This window comes from Vicugna pacos, chromosome 20 (assembly GCF_048564905.1).
Source record: "Vicugna pacos chromosome 20, VicPac4, whole genome shotgun sequence".
NCBI lineage: Eukaryota > Metazoa > Chordata > Mammalia > Artiodactyla > Camelidae > Vicugna > Vicugna pacos.
Window position 1 is genome coordinate 11955558 of NC_133006.1, and position 19198 is coordinate 11974755.

The following is a 19198-nucleotide window of genomic DNA, read 5'->3' on the forward strand; positions in this document are numbered from 1 at the left end:
TTAGAGAAAACGTGTATTAGGGTATCATCACAGGTTAGTGGGTTTTTTTTTTAATGTAACAATGTTTCCATACTATATTGTGAATATGACTGTAATATTATATGTCAATTTTACAACAGTGTATTCCAGCAACCGTTATCAATTACACTAGGCTATCAAAGGCATTAATACTGCTGCTTCTTCATTATCAATGCGTAAATCATTATACCTATAAATATGAATTCCTTTTTCATATTATCTTTTCATTTTTTATGTCCAGTGTTAGCAATACATACAATGTCTATAGTGTTCTGTATCATAAAGACAATACTGATGTAGCTACAGATTGATGATTCATCTTGGAAGCAGATAACATAAACTTATGCTGTCAATAAATACAGTACTATAAATGCGTTTTCTCTTCTTTATGATTTTCTTAACATTTTCTTTTCCCTAGCTTATTTTATTGCAGTATATAATATATGTAACATACAAAATAAATGAAAATCAACTGCTTATGTTATTAGCAAAGTTTCTAGTCAACAGCAGGCTAGTAGCAATTAAGTCGAGGAGGAGTCAAGTTATTAAAACTAAAAATTAAAAACACAAGATTTTCAACACTGTGGGGGGGTCAGCACCCCTAACTCCCACACTGTTCAAGGGTCAACTGTATACGTAAAGTATGAACCAAATCTGTAAAATGTATTTACTTTTTAAGACCTGAAATACATCAAAATAGCTGTTCATTCTGTAGAATTTTACAGGTCTTTTTCTCCTCAATTCTCTCTGTATTTTTTAAACCTCCTAGGATGAACTGATGTTGGTTTTACAATCAGAAAGATGTCACTAATGCTGGTATCCTTTAGTGTACCATATTTAGGGAATGTTAGTGAGGCAGAACTTCAAATATGCAAGTGTTCCTTACTGTAATGTCACTCTTTCCCAATGAGGATTTTGTTCCGAGGTAATACAGGAGGGTATCTGATGCTATGTCCCACAGTATATACACTGAAACATTTCACCTAGTTGGACAGCCAGTTAGAGCCATCTGGGATATGTTTCAACCCGAAAGGAATCATTAAAGTCATAAATCTCATCTATCCCACTCTCTGATAAAATTCTACCATTCTATTATCAAGATCAAACTCAATACAAAAAGGTTAATGCCAATCTAACCACATCACCCTACTATCTTAGAAACCACAAATTCCATAAAACAAATCATATGGAACAAGAATCCCTGACTTACAAATGCACTGTTTTGCAAGGCTGACTATTTACTCAATTTTAAAGTGCTACTTGCCCTTAGCCATCTATTTAATTATAATGTGTATATGTGGATATGAGAATTGTTAAACACTTCAGTGTCCTTTGTAATATGTTTACATATAATATGTGTACATACACGATGTACACAATATTTATTACATACAGTATACAAAATGGTCTTAAAAATATTACAATGAGTTATGAAGGGTATGATAAAAAATATGTTCCAGCAGTAACTATCAGGTCAGTACAATGAACTCCTCTTTAAATAATGTTCAATTATTTTTTATTTTTATCACCTTGCAGAATTATACTGAGTTGACTTTCATACCTGTTATCCACTTTATTTTAATTAAATCTTTATTCAAGTCCAACTTTCATTTTAACACAGTCCATGTTTTTTCTGGTGAAATTAACTTATGCATTAAAAATCAGTTTGTAGTAAGAGCTATTTTTATACACATGTTAAAGTAGATTCTTTTTGAAATTTTTCTCAGATAATCAAACTATATTAAAAAAAAAACCCAACACTAACATCTCACTTATTAGAGCTAAATGAACCAGATCTTCCTGAAGACAGTAAACTTCAAAATAAATTCTTCCGAGGTATCCGGGGATATTTTTACCCATGTCTGAATAGCCATCCTAGTACAAGACTGAGATTACGTGCATTTAACTGATCAGTGCTACTCAGTGATCTCAAACAGCACTAGCCCGTGTATGGTTAACTTATCCAGCAATCCATTTCCAAAGCATCTCAAAAGACTGAATACCTCAAAGAAGCCTATCAGGATGAACAATGAAAAATAAACTGGAGCCACAAGAGATTACAGAATACACAAAGAGATCTGTCAACTCAACACTCTAAAAAAGAGATGCTGTAGAGAGTTGGGTCAGACTCAGCAGCCCAGAGGCATGTGAGAACTTGTGAAACTGGGCTGGTTCTTGGATATGCCATGAAGTTCCAAGCCTAAAAATCGCAATGAAATCGGTAAGTTTCTATTAAAAAAAAATTACTCAAGAGACTTTTTTTAAAGTAACAGATCAATAATCCAGGAATAAAATCAAAGTAGTCTAAAAAAAGGACCTCAAAAATCAGTTACCAAAAATAGACAGCTTGTTTTAAAGGTTAAGTCTTTCAAAACTATTGCAGAACACAAAACAAGGCTACAAAGCTTCACTATTTTAAACTAATCAGTTTTGAAATAATGTGAATGCTACTAAGACCAAAGATTGCACCCAGAAATGTACCCTCTCAAATAGATAAGGTTCTAAATAAAATGTCAATAAAGGGAATTCAATACATAATTAGATAATTAGCTACCACAAATAGGCAAGGTCTATCATGGGATAGGTTTAATCTTGGAAAATCTAATTTATCATATAAATAGATGTAAAAAGAAAAACCAAATGATTCACAGATTCTAAAATAGCATTCAATAAGAATTAGCCTTTGTTTATATGTGTGTGTAAACCTAATTCCTCTGGTCCCAGTAAAAAGTTCCCAGCATGAAGTCTTTACTTTTAAGCTTTACCCCAGAAAACATAAGCTTTGGGGCTAAAATAGCAACTCAGTTTCTCTCAGGATAACTGGATTTATAACATGTAAATCCAGAGCTAATTTATATTAGGGCGATGGTTCTCAACCAAGATAATTTTGCCCCATAGGGGACACTTTGGCAATGTCTGGAGGTATTTTTGGCCGTTACAACTCAGGGAATGCTACTGGCATCTACTGAGAAGAGGCTAAGGATGCTGCTAAGCATCCATCAGAACATGAGGCAGACACCTCCCTCCCCCACAAGTCATTTCCAGCCCAAAATGTCAACACAAAACTGTCAGGGTTTAAAACCTCTGTATAAGGGGAACATGACACATACAGAATTTCATCTCATACCATATCCCACAAATTCTGAGTAAAAAAGAACTCAACACTCTCTTTCTCTGTCTCAAACAAAAGGAAGTGAGCAGGAGGAAGGCAAGGAGGGAGGGAAGGAAATGGAAGTGAATATCAAAATTGCGGAGATAGAAGAAATTTCTAAACTAAAGCAAACAAAACAATCAAAATTTCAAAGCCAACAAGTTGAAAACTGCTGAATACTTGCAGCAAACAAGACAAAGAATTAAAAGTATCTGTAGGAACCAAAAAGAAAACTATGAAAAACTAGACTGAAAAACAAGTAAAAGAAAGTGAAGTATTTAAAAAGTACACTAAGCCACTCTAAGAACTTAACCCTCACTTTAAAAAAAAAACAAAAACAAAAGAAACATTTTTACTTAACAACTTGGCTGTGGGAAGGGGTGGGAGGTAGTGCTGGTGGAGTATGTTTTTAAAACATTTAATTTGAAAATAGTGATCTTTTTTAAAATAAGAATGTCTGAAAACCAAGCTTAAAAATCCTAAAATCCAGAAGTTTTTTTTAAAAGATTATGCACAGACACATTAATGGCAATACTACAGAAGCTTTCTGACTGTTCTGCCCTAATAAACACGTATTTTTTGATAATGAAGTATCACTTCATGAAAAAAATAATGTCAACAATTGACACATATTCCAAACAGGTCTGATTTGTATGAGCATTCACGAGGGAACGTTTACTTTGCTTTGGGTCAGTGCAATATAGGTAAGTGGCACAATGGCATCTAACTGGGTCTGTCAAGTGAACCTCATTTACATTATAGCACTGGTTATATTAGTCCACTGAGTAGTAACCTTTATTACATCAAAGGACAAACTACACAGTTACACAAAAATTAACAAAAACATACTTCACTATGGAAAAACTGTAAGCTTTATTGCCAAAGAAGTAGTAATATGATAAATACACTTCCATGGTTCTACCTCTTATTTTCTATCAAAAAAAACATTTTTAGTTTTTATTTCCAGGATTAAATATTTATTTTTTACCATAAACCAAAAAATTTTTACTAGAAACATACTCCAGGACTATCTTTATAATAAATGGAGAAATGAAAAATTGATGAACACTGCTTAATGTCATTAACCAATGATATTTCATGATATGGGTCCCCTACAGCTACCCAGGATCTGTGAGTAAAAATACTAATAAAAAGAACAGTATCATCCGTGAAGTCCTTTTAGCTGTATGTATAATATTAGAATTTCTGTCATTTACTTCCTCAAGCTTGTTAAACAGAACTGATAAGCAGCATTTCTTATGGTTTTCAGCAGAGATAAGTAAATCCAGTCATTCTTAAGATATTATACATAAAACCCACCCCTCCTTTCTGAACTTCAAATAGAGTGTGAAAGTGTTATGATAAATCACAGAGAAATAAATGTGACAATGAGTGTGAAAAAAAAAAATAGAGTGTGAAAGTTTGCCAAATACCATATACTCTTACCATATATTCAAAGGGAAGCAAAGAAAATGTGGTAAGAAAGTTTTTACACAGTATTTCATTCCTTTAAACATTACTAAATCATATCAACAGGTGACAGATATCTACAAAAATTACCTTAAGCAAAGTTTTAAAGCAGAAAAGGATTTTAATCTCACGAAAACTGATTAAAAATTAGTCCAAACCAAAGATATTGCCATGTACACGTTATTAATATCTCCTCCCAAAATAAATCCTAAAAACAACAAACATACAAAATCTATCTAACAAGCAAATGGTGGAAAATTCACTTAAATACTCCTGACATTTTCAATCCGCTATTAACTCTGAATAAACACTAAAAACTGGTTTTAAGCACATTAAGCCAGACTTTTTTAAAATATCAATGAATATGTCATAAAGTTTTATACGTGTCACCAAAAATATCCTATAATACCCTACTAGACAGGTGAGTAAAAGACCAACTGTGTGTTAACACACAGTTAAAATTTGTCTTTTAAGAGAAAATCGTTCCCCAAATACATGTGTAATGCTAATTCACAATTTTTAGGTAATAAATATTCACATTTCTTCATTTTTAAACCACATTAGGATGGACAGTCATTTCAATTCATCTTATTTGCTCAACATTCCCCTCCTTTCCCAGAATGTGCAAATTTGACCCTTCTCCACATCCTGTCTCTGACCTTGGGTGAGTAACAATCTCTCTAATTTTAATTTCTGAATCTGAAAAATGGGAACAATGCTGTTCTACCCCAGAATGCTCTTATGGGATTAAATGCTTGATGAAGTGTCTAGCATTGTAAGCATTTCCTAAATGTTAATAATCAGCAAAATATCAGCTAAAGAGAAAATTTAAGCTCACCAAAAAATGGGAAGTTCTGTAAAAGATAATTTTACTCACTTTCTAAGCCAACCTTAAAAAGATAGTGAAGTTATATAGACAACTGAAAGAACCTATAAGAATAATCAGAATCATGAAAAAAATCGAGTTATTTGAGTTTCTCCTTGTTTCCAAGAATCCACCAAAAACAAACGCAGGCATACAAAAGACAGTAACTTAATTCTTTTAATAAAATGTTTAAAACTGACAGACTTCTGAAATGTTTTCCCCATGTCATTTCTGAGAACTTATTACATCCCCAGTAATTGTGTTTTTCTTTTGAGCTCTTATCAACAGTATTCATTTCCTTATAAAATTTCATTCTTAAATCTTACTTATCTCATTAACCATTATAAACTGGAAAAACAGCTTATTATTACTCTTATTTCTAACGCTAAATTATTCACTCAACTAACAAACCAAATGTCATTCAAAAGCTTCAAATTCTCTAATAATACCAGTAGGCCAATTGCAGAAAACATTCTATTTAGAAAAAGAAATAAACTTCAAGTTTATTAGATGCAATCCATTAAACTGAGCACTTTTTCCATGAGTAAATACACTTGTTACTTAATTACCACTAATTAAGCATCTAATACAAAACTAATCATTAAAGCCAAAATGGTTTATTTACCATTAACAAATCCTAAAATAGTTCAGTTCTTTATGTAATAATTTATACTTGCATAACACTTTTAAAATATTTTCATGTATATTCACCAGATTCACAACAAACCTGCAAGATTTACATTCTAAAACTGCACTGTCCAGCTAGTAACTACCATCCACAGGTGACTACTGAGCACTTGAATTGTGGCAAGTTCAAACTGAGATGTTATATAAATGTAAAATCACACCAGATTTCAAAGGAAAAAAACGAACACTAATAACTTTTCATACTATGTTGAAATAATGCATTTTCTTTAAAACAACATATCCAAAATACTAAAATAAATTTCACTTGCTCCTATTTATTTTTTAACATGGCTACTAGAAAATTTTTAATTATATATGTAATTTATCAATTTAGTATGCCTCAAAAAAGCATATATACTTGCTTCACAATATCCTTTAAGATGGTATAATTTTACAGTTCAAGCAACATTGCTCAAGTTATTTTAAACAAACTTTTTTGAAGCAAATTAAGCCTTTATGCCTAAGTTTATATAACATGATAAATTGGAGACTCATAAAGAAATGACTTTCATCTTCAAAATATGTAATTTCCCCTGTATTTACTAGAGCTGTGTAACATACAAGGAGTAGGTAACCTGCAGACCCATCCAACAAGGTGTTTAATAACATAGATGGCTGATTCTCTACTAAAAGGACTTAAGAACCTCAATGAGTCATACAGAAAGGATTAAAGAGTTTACAGTTGACCCTCGAACAACATGGGGGGTAGGGAGGCCAATCCTCCTCATAGATGATAATTCAAATATTATTTACAGTTGGTCCTCCAGACCCGAAGCTCCTCATCCACAAATTCAACCAACCGCAGATCCTGTAGTACAGTGGTATTTACTACTGAAAAAAATCTGCATATAAGTGGACCCGCAAAGTTCATACCCATGTAATTCAATGGTCAACTGTATTTCCAAAAACAAAGTTAGACCCCACCCACCAACATGAAACAGATCCACTTGGCAACATTCCGTTAGCCTGGTTTCAGTGGACATATATCAACACAGTTAAATTTTATATTATTAGTTAGACTGGCCTCCTCTCCCCAATTACTGCAAACTAAAAACATTACTGAATCACAGATTTAGTGGACACACAGCAGGCTGCCAATTTTCTGCCAGTTACTACGGGTATTAAAATTTTTAATAAAATAAAAATAAGTGATGTGGTCTCTGGCATCCATAAGCTCAGGACAAGTAAGGTTATTACATATGAAACAAAAGAATAACAACGGAATTTTTATTTACATTTTACTTGTATAGAATACAAAGAATATAAGGAATTTAGGAATTTAGAGGGAGAAAGAGGTTACCCTGAGATTTAAAATACAGTCTGCATTTCCATTGGACATACGTTCTGAAATTTCTGAAATTTCGACAGATTTCTTTTCATCATTTAAGGGAATTTTTTTTATTGCTTCACAAAATGCATTTAATAAGAATGGTCTAATTAGTAGGTAAGTAAAAACGGAGTCTTCATCTGAAACAGCCTGCACACAGAGCACATGTGCACACACGTACACACTCTCCGAAACAGCAAGGCAAAACACTCACCATGGGGCAATATCCTGCAGCAGAGCAGGAATTCCAATTAAAATCTAATTTAAAAACCCTGATAGTGAAACACTTCTCTAAGTAAATTAAAAGTTTAAAAAAGAATGAGGAAAAAAACATGCAGAAGAGTATACATTTGAAAGACCAACTTTAAATGTGTTTCCTAAAACCATTACACTCTACTTTAGCCAAGAATATATGGTCTCAATTTTACAACCATATGAACTTCTATACCTATAATCCAAAACGAACAATTTGGCACTTGATTTTTACAATAATCATGACAAATAAATACTCTAGGAATGACACTCTTATAGTTCGTAAAGTCAGTCCAGATGTTAAATAAAGTTCTGGCCTTCTGGGTACTGGGGCACTGACTAAGAAGGTTAGGACACTTTCAGTATTTCAGGTAAAAGGATCTTAAAGATAGCAATTCAAATGCAACTGTGCTTCATTCTAAAGACTCAGTGCCAGGAGTGGGATCTTGGCTGCTGCCAAGTACTCACTATGTCACTGGTCAAACTAAGAGAGATGAACAAATCCTGTTTGCCTTGCAATGCAAGAATCTCTATCCTGATCTTCCTTATGCTTCTCCTGTGACATTTTAACATTTCTGACATTGGAATATAGTCTCTTAATGTACTATATTCCCTCTCTAATTTGGATTTCTAAGGATACACACGTTGAGTTTTATTCCTATCATCTTACTCCTCTCACAACACTCTCAGCCATCCCAACAGTCATGACACTTATCCACAACTGAAGGGAAGGAGACCCAGAAGCATCCACATCAGAATCTCCCAGAGTTGTGTGAAATTTTTTTAAAAATCCAGTCAGTTCTAATAATATGCCCAACGCCTACCACTGCTGTAAACTACCTGCAACACCAAAACCTCTATCTGTCCCAGCTCTCCGAGCTCTTAATACGATATCGAAAGCTCCTTTCCTTGACTATGTGATCTTGTAGTAGAACCTTTCTCTTGATGTTGGTGGTAACAGTTATTGTTATCACATAAGCATTTTTCTACTAGAAATTCTTAGTGATTAGATGCCACACAGTCACTCTGAGAATTACCTGGACACTGCATCATCAAAACGAAGCTGAGCTAAGTGGCACTAAAACAGATACCGGAATTCAGAACCCTATGTTAGTCAAGTCTGTTTTGCAAGTCAGTTGAGAAGCAGAATATCATCATGATGGGAAGCATACAAAATTTTTAACACCAAAAATGCAAGTCTACTGGAGGCCCTGGAAAGGACTGATCTGGTATAAAGAGGCTCTGGGAAAGGAAAAGTCCATAACACTGCCATATCTAGACAATAGATCAACATTTTAGGCCAGATGTCAATTTACAAATATGAATCTTTTAAAAGCAGAGTTTCTTAATATAGTAAAGGGTCCTTTAAGTGCAAAATAGTAAATACACTTTCAGTTGAATGAAAAGAGTAAGTGAGTAGAACATCCAGGCAACTGAGACCTTCAGAAACCAACAAACAGAAAACAAAAAAGAGGTAATGTCAAATTTCTTCCGAAGGAAGTAACATTTAGGAACCCAGAAAGAAAATATCTATCTCACTTGGGGCTAAAATCAAAGTTGCAACTGAAAAATGAAAGCATTATGACACAATCTAGGGTCAGAGAAGCCCTAGTAAATTATGAAGGGAATTCTGTCTGCTTAATAGTGGTAATAAATGACTCTGTGAACCACTATGAACATCTATCTAAAATAAACCTAAAAGAAAGCTGTGGTAGTGATGCAGGGGAGTAAGAGGGAGGACTGAAAAGGACTCTACCAAACAACAAACAAACAAACAAACAAAAACAAACCCCAAGAAAGGTCTTTCTAATAACTAGCCTAACACCACTACAGTGAAACCATGGGATCAACAATTGGTAGTATTTTCAAGTTTCTTATGCCTTACTTACTCATTTATCATTGTACTGGCAGTCATGACTACTTAACACTGCTAAGGGCTGTGTGCTTGTTTCTGAAACAGAAAGGGAATGCTGAAGCTTTGTAATCTGCTTTGCTTTGGGTCTGAAAGGAGAGGAATAGGTGAAAAAGAAAAGCAGCAAAGAAAAAGCAAGTGTAACAGATCTCTGAGATCAAAAACAGAGTGTGAGTACTAGACTGTGAGCTGGGAATGTCCTCAAGCATTTATAGACAGAGGATCTCCTTTCACCCCAGCTATCCAGGACCACTTACAGATCCAGCTACCGATGTAGCCCCAGGCAGGATACATGTGATCTACAGCTTAGGAGCACAGCGTCTTATCAATATTCCTGCTTCGATCATCCTAAACAGCTCCAAGAACCAAGCTCACTTTTTTTCCTGGGAACAAATACCAACCTTGTATCTCTAGTAAGAAATCTGGGCCGTCTGGTTTTGTTTCCCTGTTGCTAGGTCTTCAAGACTTACTGCTAAACCCCATTTCCTTCCTTTTCCAAGCTGCCAGTCTGAACCCCTACCTAGTGCCTGCTATGCACCACCACGTCACTCCCACATCAAGCTGGCCAACTCCACCAGTGTCTGCACATCGCCTTTGGCTATAATTACCCCTCATGCTGACAAGCTAACGATAGGCATACATAGACCTCCATCCAGATTTCCCAGACCATTCTGGTCTCTCCATTTAGAAAGACTTAATCCTGCTTGAGGTAACCTGCCTAGTAACTGGATATCAAGTCTGACAATTAAGCAAGTCACAGATCCATCACAATGATTATCAATTTACCTAAATTTCAATCACTTCATATTAGCTTTTTTTTCACCCTTCCTTTTCTGACCACAAACTCTTCAGCTATTTCATAATTTGCACCAGTTTACCTAAGAACTGCTTCTGCAGCTGTCCTATTCTCACCCAAATCAAGAATCATGACATCTCTTTCTTTGCCTAACTTCAAGCTCTTGACAGGACACCACTTCTTTAAATACGTTAGAAAATTTATCATACTTCAAATGCATTTAATGCGGAGGATATTCCATGATAGGAGGAGAAGGGGAAGAAAGTTACAGACTACTACTTATAAATAAAAATTTGAAGGTATTTTCAATTGGCAATATGAATGAACCAAAAGCACTTTATTTTTTTAACTTTATCTTAAATGTGTTAAAACTTAGATCATCTAATTAAGTTATTATGACATCATTTTACTCTAACCCCCTCCCCCATTTAGAGAGATATATGGCAAACTTCAGCCTCATTTCTATAAGAAAGTATAAAATACTATGAATATGAATTTTCACCCCAAATATGATTTGATGGAATTATAACTATTCAAAATTTGAAACACTTAAAAAAATCTGGTCATGAGTAGTTACTAAGAAATACAACTAATTATTAGATTTGTTAGGGATCCAACTTCGAAACAAAAATTTTCTAATATTCCTCTTTCATGCTCTGGATTAGTTTAACTGAAGCAAATCCTGAAATTGAAAGATGAGCAACTAGCAAGCAATTTCCATGTCATTACTTATCTGTCTGAATCAAGATTTTCTCCAAACAGTGCAACAAAGTAAAATAAAGGAATAAATCACTGTATTATAGAAGTGCATATATTATCTCTAAACCAACTGCATATTTCAATCCATTAATTGCTTCATAATTTAAACATATTGACTTATTGTATGTGACCTCATTAAAAAATAGTGTAAACTAAAAAGTTCAAAACCTTATCTAAAATTAAGAGAAACTCAGTCTTTAAAATCCACTCAACTTTTCAAAAAAAAAAAAAAACATAGTAACACTTCGTACCATTTGCTTTCTGTCTTATTCTACCCCAAAATGTAGATCTGTACTTTTGGAATAAGAAAACACAAGTATTGCCCTTCAATCTCCTTAAAGGTCTCCCCAGATTCTTTCACCCAGAATGCCTCAAATTTCGTTATGATAAGCATTCTTCCACATTTAACAAATGCAGAAACTAAAAACAGTGCTCTAGTTTAAGATAAAGTTCAAATAAGTCCCTACAAGCACTCATCCCACTTACTTTTTCCTAAACTACTAAACTTACTACCAATACTTTCTCACAGTATATTAAATGTTGAGTTATCTTCCAACATAATTTTTCTAAGGATACATTACATAAAATTCAATTTCTGCATTAGTACAAAATCATCTCATCCCACTGGTCCTTTAAATACAATATGCTGCTTCTAACAAAGGTCAAAAATTGAGAAATTTTTTTCAAGTTGGTGCAAGAGTTAGGCAAATTTACTTGAAAATGAAAATAATAGCAACCAGCATTGGCACTATTCGAAGCATTTTACATGTATTAGCTCATTCAATCCACCTAACAACCTATGAGGTTGATAGTTGTATCCCATTTACAGATTAAGAAACTGAAGATCAGTCACAACAGCTAGTAGGTAGAAGAGCCAGGATTTGACCTTAAACTGTCCCGGTCCAGAGCCCATCCTTTTAACCATATGTACCACCTAAAGGTAAGAACCATCACTTAATAGGTATTCAAGTTATTACAAAACAAAGAAACTAAAGATTTTTCACTATGTGACAAACCAGATAACATATCATGTAAATATATTTTAAACTATCATCTTAAATCATAAGAAATAAAGACTTCTGACAGCAAAACCAAGCTAATATTAAAGACAAAAACTCCGTTTAAATGATTTTGATAATTTTATTATGAATAAACAACCAATAATTTTGAAGTATACATTCACATGAAAATATCTGAGAAATACCTTTCAAAAATTAACTACAAATGCCTCCAAGTAATCAACCTTCAAAAGACAGAATTCGGGAAGGGGGTGGGGTATAGCTCAGTGGTAGAGTGCATGCTTAGCATGAACAAGGTCCTGGGTTCAATTCCCAGTACATCCATTAAAGTAAATAAATAAATAACTCTAATTGCCTCCCCCACCAAAAAAAAAAAAAGACGTTCTGGGTAGTCAAGTTGAGAGGTAATGTGGGAACTCACCTAACCAGAACACAGCAAAGTCATTAAGAAAAGGCCTCCGGACAATCAAAATAGATGCTCCAGTGTCTAAGTATTGATACTCACTTTTCTCAAAAGAGGCTCCCACACACTAAATAGAGGTCTACTTATTTTTTTCTTTATGTAGAATTACAAATTTGAATATGATTTTCACACCTGTAGAAAAACTGGCGACAGGAGGGTGAGGGGGACAATGATCATAGTGACAAGCACATCCAATAGCAAAGCAGAAAAATATTTACTTAAATAACTTCAAAAACGACTGAAACATTATGCTGTACACCAGAAACTGACAGAACATTGTAAACTGACTATACTTCAATAAAAACATATATACAAAAAAATAAAAGGTTAAAACCAGTCAAGAAAATAATAAAGAAATAACTTCAAAATGCAAAGAAATCTCATCTACAGTCCTATATACAATCCAACAGACCCTCACATCACAGTAAATGACGGTCACAAATGATGACCCTAGGTCATCAAAAGATTTAATTATATTCTGCATCCTATTTAAGACAGAAAAGAATTACATACTTAATTTTAGTTTGATTTTCACTCAAAAGTGGTTAAAGTGGCTTTATAATTTAATGCTTAAAGGATAAACCCTCAATTACCCACTAAACTCAGCTAATCAATTAGAAAGGAATTCATTGAAAAGTTCCAAATAGCAAAGGTTTTACTGTTTCTAAGTTTAAGGGCCCTTTGTGCACAAAAGTTATCTGAAAGCAAGAGGGAGACAGAAAAGTGGAAAGTCTAAGAAAACACAGAAGAGTTAGGGCTGTCTACAAACACTATGCTTAGAGCATTTCCCACAAAACAATGTGTGGGCAGTAGGTGCCACATCAGCAGTACTGTATCTGTCCTGCTTCTAAAACCATGTCAGTTTCATGAATTGTTCATTTCAGTTCATAGTTTGTTGCTGTGAAGCAGTACCAACTCTTTTCCTCAACTGCAGAAAGCGATAGCGTCCTTCTGATTGCTCTATAAAACCAAAACTGCGGTTACTCTTACAGAACATGCTGATGCCTTATGGCGGCACACAACTGATTTAAAAAAAAAAAAAGTTCTCTTTTAAATTGCTTGTCATTTTTAAAGGATTGAGGCGGGTAGTGCCTAGCCCACACCGAACTATGTTATCAAAAGAACTGTTACACTATTCAACAAAACTCCCTTTCAAACCAGGCTGCAAGACATTCTTTCTCTAGCTCCAAACAAAACTTTAAAGCACATAGTAAATAACATATAAGGCCTTGTACTTTTCTCTCCTAGCGAGGAAGTCTAACTCCAAACAGGAAACTGCTTCTCAAAGGGTTCAACGCAGAAATCCTACCAAACCCCAACCCAGCTCTCAGGAAGAGATTTAATATTTAAGTGCCAAGTCGCTTGCCTAGGTAGAAACGACGTAAACACTCAAGGTTCCCTTGCCCTGAGGCATCCCTTGGAAGTTTTAGCAGAGGGGGGGAAATGCCGTTCACAAACAAACCAAGATTCTTTAAAAGGCCAATCTATACAAAGGCTCACAGAAGAGAAAGAAGTTGAAAGTGCTAGTTGGTTAAGTTTTTCGATCACCCTCCCCCATCCCCCGGGATCCGGGAGGAAAGAAGAGGCTGGGGAAAGGAGGGAAGCTCGGGGCTGAGCGGAGCTGGGCCGGGGGCGAAGTGATCCGGCGCCCCCCACCCAATCCCCTCACCTTTCCCGGGACCAGGAAAAGAGGCGGGGAGAAAAGCACGAGACGGAGCACCCTGGAGCCCCGCGACAAGAGCAAGGTGGAAGGCAGGGCGAGGAGGGGCGGCAGGCTGGGAGCGATGTGGCGGCGCAGGGGCCGATCCCCGTCCCCTCCCCGCCGAGACCGAGAAGGGGAACGGCCTCCCGGAATCGGGAGGGTCCGGCCGGGCGACGGGGAGCGCCCTCGAGTCCCTTACCCATGCTGGGGACTCCCGCGGGGAGCAGCCCGGCGCCCGCTGCTCCTCCTCTGGCTGCTCGCGCGGCCGCTCCGGCGGCAGAAGGCGGTCCCTCCCTCGACTCTTGCCCCTCCTGAGCTCAGGCGGGGCGAGGAGGCGCCTCCATCCGCCCGCGGCGCTCCCCGGCCAGTCGGGTCAGCGCGACCCGTGAGGACGAGGCGGCGGCGACTCCTCACACGCGGCGGCAGGAGGGCCCTCCCCCGCCCGCCCAGACGGCGGCTTTCCCACCCTCGGTCGCTCCCGCAGCGGGGTGGGACCTGCCGGCTCGTCCCGGCCGCCGACTCCAACCCGGAGCGCCGGCCCAGCCCTAGATCCCGCCCCTCGCTGCTCCCTCGGCGTTTGCCGTCCTCGTACGCGACGCCCGAGACTGAGGTGGAGACCGGGACAGAGGCCGGGAAGGTGCCGGGAGCTGGGCCCGGGAGGAGGAAAATCTCGCGAGAATCCCCGGTTCTCCCTGCCCCGCCCCCGCCGCGTTCCGGCTCACCGCCCGGCCCCCAGCTTCTGCCAGGTGCGATGACGTCACGGCCGGGGGTCGCGCGCCGCCAGCGTCCAGGTGCGCGAAGTGGATGGGGGCGGAATGCGACACAGCTGCGAGCAGTCCTCCGCCCTGAACTTCGCAGCAGCTGGGACCCGCCTTCTGTGTCGTTTGTCGCCTCAGATGGAGGGAAAGACTTTTTGCTGACAGGCAGAGTGAGCCTGAGTTGCCCCACTTTGCAGTGTTGCATTCTGCAGAGTAGCAGGCTTAGGGGGACCTAAAAGAAAAGAGGCCGCGAGAGAGACAAGAGGACAAGAGAGAGAGAACCAGCTTACTTTTGAACTTTGGAGGCCCAGCTGCTACGAGGACCCGTGGTTTACCTTGCAAAGTTCCGTGTGAATCAGAAACATTTCTTCGTCGGGAAAATAACCCTAGGCACCAAATAAATTCTATTTTATGAGAGTAAATTATTGGGTTCCTTTAGTCTCTGTCCACGGGAGACAACTTTCTAAATCCCTTTTCTCTTTTGAAAGTATGGTTTAAATTGTTACCTAATGGGGGGGGGGTGCTGGGCGTGAGCCGGGATAGTAATGATTTGAGATATTGCCTGGCATTTTTTCTAGCCTCAATATGAAGAAGAACATAGGATTATTGTAATCAGACATGATCCTTTCTTAGAGTAAGAAACAAATATAATTAATTCAGCCAGCTGTCTTCCCTTCCTGTTGAAGCAAACCCAGTTCCCACAGATGTGTGTGAGAGCAATATTTGTCGAATGCCAACAGTGCCTGGTGCTTTTTAAGGAAATTTTGTCATTTAATTCTCACAATCATCCAACACGAGAACTGCTTTGCCCTTTGGAACAAGGCAAACTTGGGTTTCTGAAACTCAGCCCAGACATTTATTCTTTGTGAGACTTTGGATATATTAACCTCTCTGGACCTCTAGAATGTGTGGAAAGAAATTGCTGCAGTGCAAAGCACAGTGCCTGGCACATAGTAGCAACCTTGTAAATATCCATTCCCGCTATCTCCTATACACCTGCGTTTGCCATCTTAATTCTTTTATTACTTCTAAAAAGGTTACATAGGTTACCTTTATAACAAGAATTGGCTGTCACAATCAGAGACCAAAAAGGAGAAAAGAGAAAAAATATTATGCACACCTAAAAAAGATGTACATACTGGCTGTGTTGTACTGAAACCATGGAACATGCTGTGCCTTTTTTCGGTCAACAGATGTTTATTGAGTATTATGTTCATTGTCTCCTACCAAGCTAACTAACAAACAAGCCAAGAAAGCTGAAGTCCAGCCCTTATCCTCAAAGACTTAGCATTCTAACCAGGAAGTGAGACATGAACACATAGTTTATTAATAGTATGAGGTAGTGAGAGTCAAATGCCTGAGAAATCAAAGGAAAATCAATTACTATGGACAATGCAGGTTTCAGGGAGAAGGTGTAAATTGAAAGATATAAGCTTGAAGGAAGGCAATCATTTCAGCCTGGAAAGTCCTAGAAGTAAGGAGTGGAAGTGGGTATGCAAACGGAATGTTCCTGAGCCTGAAACTCTCTGGCTTCTGCAGCCCATAGTAAAATAAACCATCTAAACGTCGAAAGAATGAGGCTGATGGGAGGCAAAAGGGAATTTATGGAAGGAGACAAAGAAAAATATAATGTATTGGAAGAGAACCAAACGCCTAGGTCTCTAGGATGTTAGATATTTTAAGAAGAAAGGCCAATGAACAGAAATGAAAAGAGGTTAAAGAAAACAAACAGGAGGGAAAAAAAATCAGTGGATTTGACAATAAGGTTACCTTTGAAAATATAATTTCAGAATATACATAAAAGAATATATAATATGTATAAGTATATATATTCAGAATACATATAATGGAAAAGTTAAAAGTCAGTTAAATGTTTCAGTGACTAAGTGAGTGCCACAAGTAGATAGGGTGACTGTATTTCCTTAACCAGAAGTCAGGTCACATAATCTGACAAGATAAAATATCTACAGTCAGTTCTAGCCAATAAATCACAGGATCTGTATTATTTCCATAATAAACGCATATATTGAAGAAGTTTGAAAATTAAAATAAGTAAAATCACTTTGCAGACTCAGAGGGCAACCTCCCATTGAGGTAGTGTGGAGATACTGAATCATAAAAGAAATTGGAAGGATCAGGGAATAGGACGCATAAGAAGGGTTGAGAAAACGGAGTTAAGGCTAAGAATTAATCACAACCCCAGAGTTAATGCTGTCTTCCAGAGGTAAAGCCTAAGGAAGTCCCAACTAAAGAGTGAAATCTACACATGTATTTTTTAAACTTACAAAATTGTATATGAAACTATGTTCTAAACTTTTGAGTACTGAGCAAATGGTAGCTATTATTTAGTCTTTCTTCCCCAGTGAGACCTTCAAAGGATAGCACTGTATTTTATACATTTTTATATGGCTAGCACATTACTCAGCTCAAAACATTGCTTTCCTCAGCAGTAACTATTAGTGGGATGATAGAAAATATAGTGAAAAGATAATCTCATCATATATTTAAATTTAACTTCAAATTCCTTTCAGTTAAGAGCAAATTACCTTTTCCTTTTGCCTTTATTTCCTTTATTTTATAATGAATTGGGGTTTTTTTTTGTCCATCTGTCCTCACCCTTCTTTGCATTACCAAACAAATAAATTACTATCACTCTAATCACTCACTTTCTTTTCTTTTTTTCTTTTTTGTGTTGAATACTGAACATGTTGATCTGGTATAAAAGAGAATATGATCATTTCTGTGAGAATGGCGTAATTTCAGACCTGCCTGATTCATACTAAACAGCCATTATTCCTTACTGTTTTCTTAGGAATTTGTCAGAAGACATCTATATTGAAAAAACCATCTACCTTCTTTCCTTCTGGTGAAGACTATTCTAACCAGGAAGATTATTCTGAAGAAAATTAAATATTAGCTCAATTGTGTTATTTTTAAAACACTCACTTAGCTCAAATCTTAGAGGCAACTAATTCTTTTTGTTTATTCTTAGTTCCACAACGCTAGATTTCCTGGCCAATTTTCTTATTGTTATCTTGTTTTGCCTTGGCTAGTTGGCTGTATACTTAAGCACAAATTACATCAATGTATAACCTGAATTTTAAAAATCATTCTTTAGAAAAACAATTGCAGGAAATAATAATCTCAAACACAATGCCTATACTGTGAGGTCAGTGAGGCTGGAAAATGTCCCCCCTGCTCAAACTGGTGACCCATTAGACTCATCCACCTTGGAGCAAAATTCTGCTACTTTGCTGGCAATTGGAGGGATGTGCTCAGATATAGGGTCATTCTAAGCACTTTCATTACTGCACATTAAGAAAACGCTTAATTAAAACCATGATGAGTCCATCGGGGAACGGGTAGAGCTCAGTGTTAGAGAACGTGCATAGCTTGCACAAGGTCCTAGGTTCAGTCCTCAGTAACTCCGTTAAAAATAAGTAAATAAATAAACCTAATTACCTCCCACCCCAAGAAAGTTAAAAATAAGTAAAATAAAAATTGAATAATATGATGAGCCCATCCAAATGACTCACTGCTTTGCCAATTGAAAGGACATTTTTTTACATATACATACATATTCTTTTTTAGATTCTTTTCCATTATGTGTTATTACAAGAAATTGAATACAGTTTCCTGTGATAAACAGTAGGTCCTGAAAGGGCCTTTTTAATACTGTCATTTGTACTTTATTCTGATCACAGTGTCATTATAGAGCTGGTGGATGGTCGGTAAGTCATAGAACCTCCTCGTGGGGTCCTCAAAGAGAATCTCTTTCAAGAAGCACTACTCTTTCCAAATGTTAAAGCTCATCTCTTTTGAAAGGTCAGCTACTTTAAGTAATTCCAAATGACAAATGCATTTGCATTTTTAAAGTATCAGGGAATTCAATGACACACACTAAATCATGTCAAGAATTTCTAGCCATGCGTACAAGTTCATTCAACTCAACACTTACTGGTCACCCATTATAGATCAGCACCTGCTCTGTCACTGATACAGAGATCGAAAATACAGTC

General features: G+C 36.9%; 1 protein-coding gene across 1 annotated transcript in view; it reads right to left on the reverse strand.

Annotated features, from left to right (window-relative positions):
* Positions 1-15077, reverse strand: part of CD2AP (CD2 associated protein) — a 90939-nt gene extending 75862 nt beyond the window's left edge. The window contains exon 1 of the mRNA XM_006201929.4: positions 14621-15077. Within this exon, the coding sequence (XP_006201991.2) occupies positions 14621-14624 (4 nt within the window). The 5' untranslated portion in view covers positions 14625-15077. The remainder of the gene's footprint in view (positions 1-14620) is intronic.
* Between the last annotated feature and the right edge of the window lie 4121 nt (positions 15078-19198).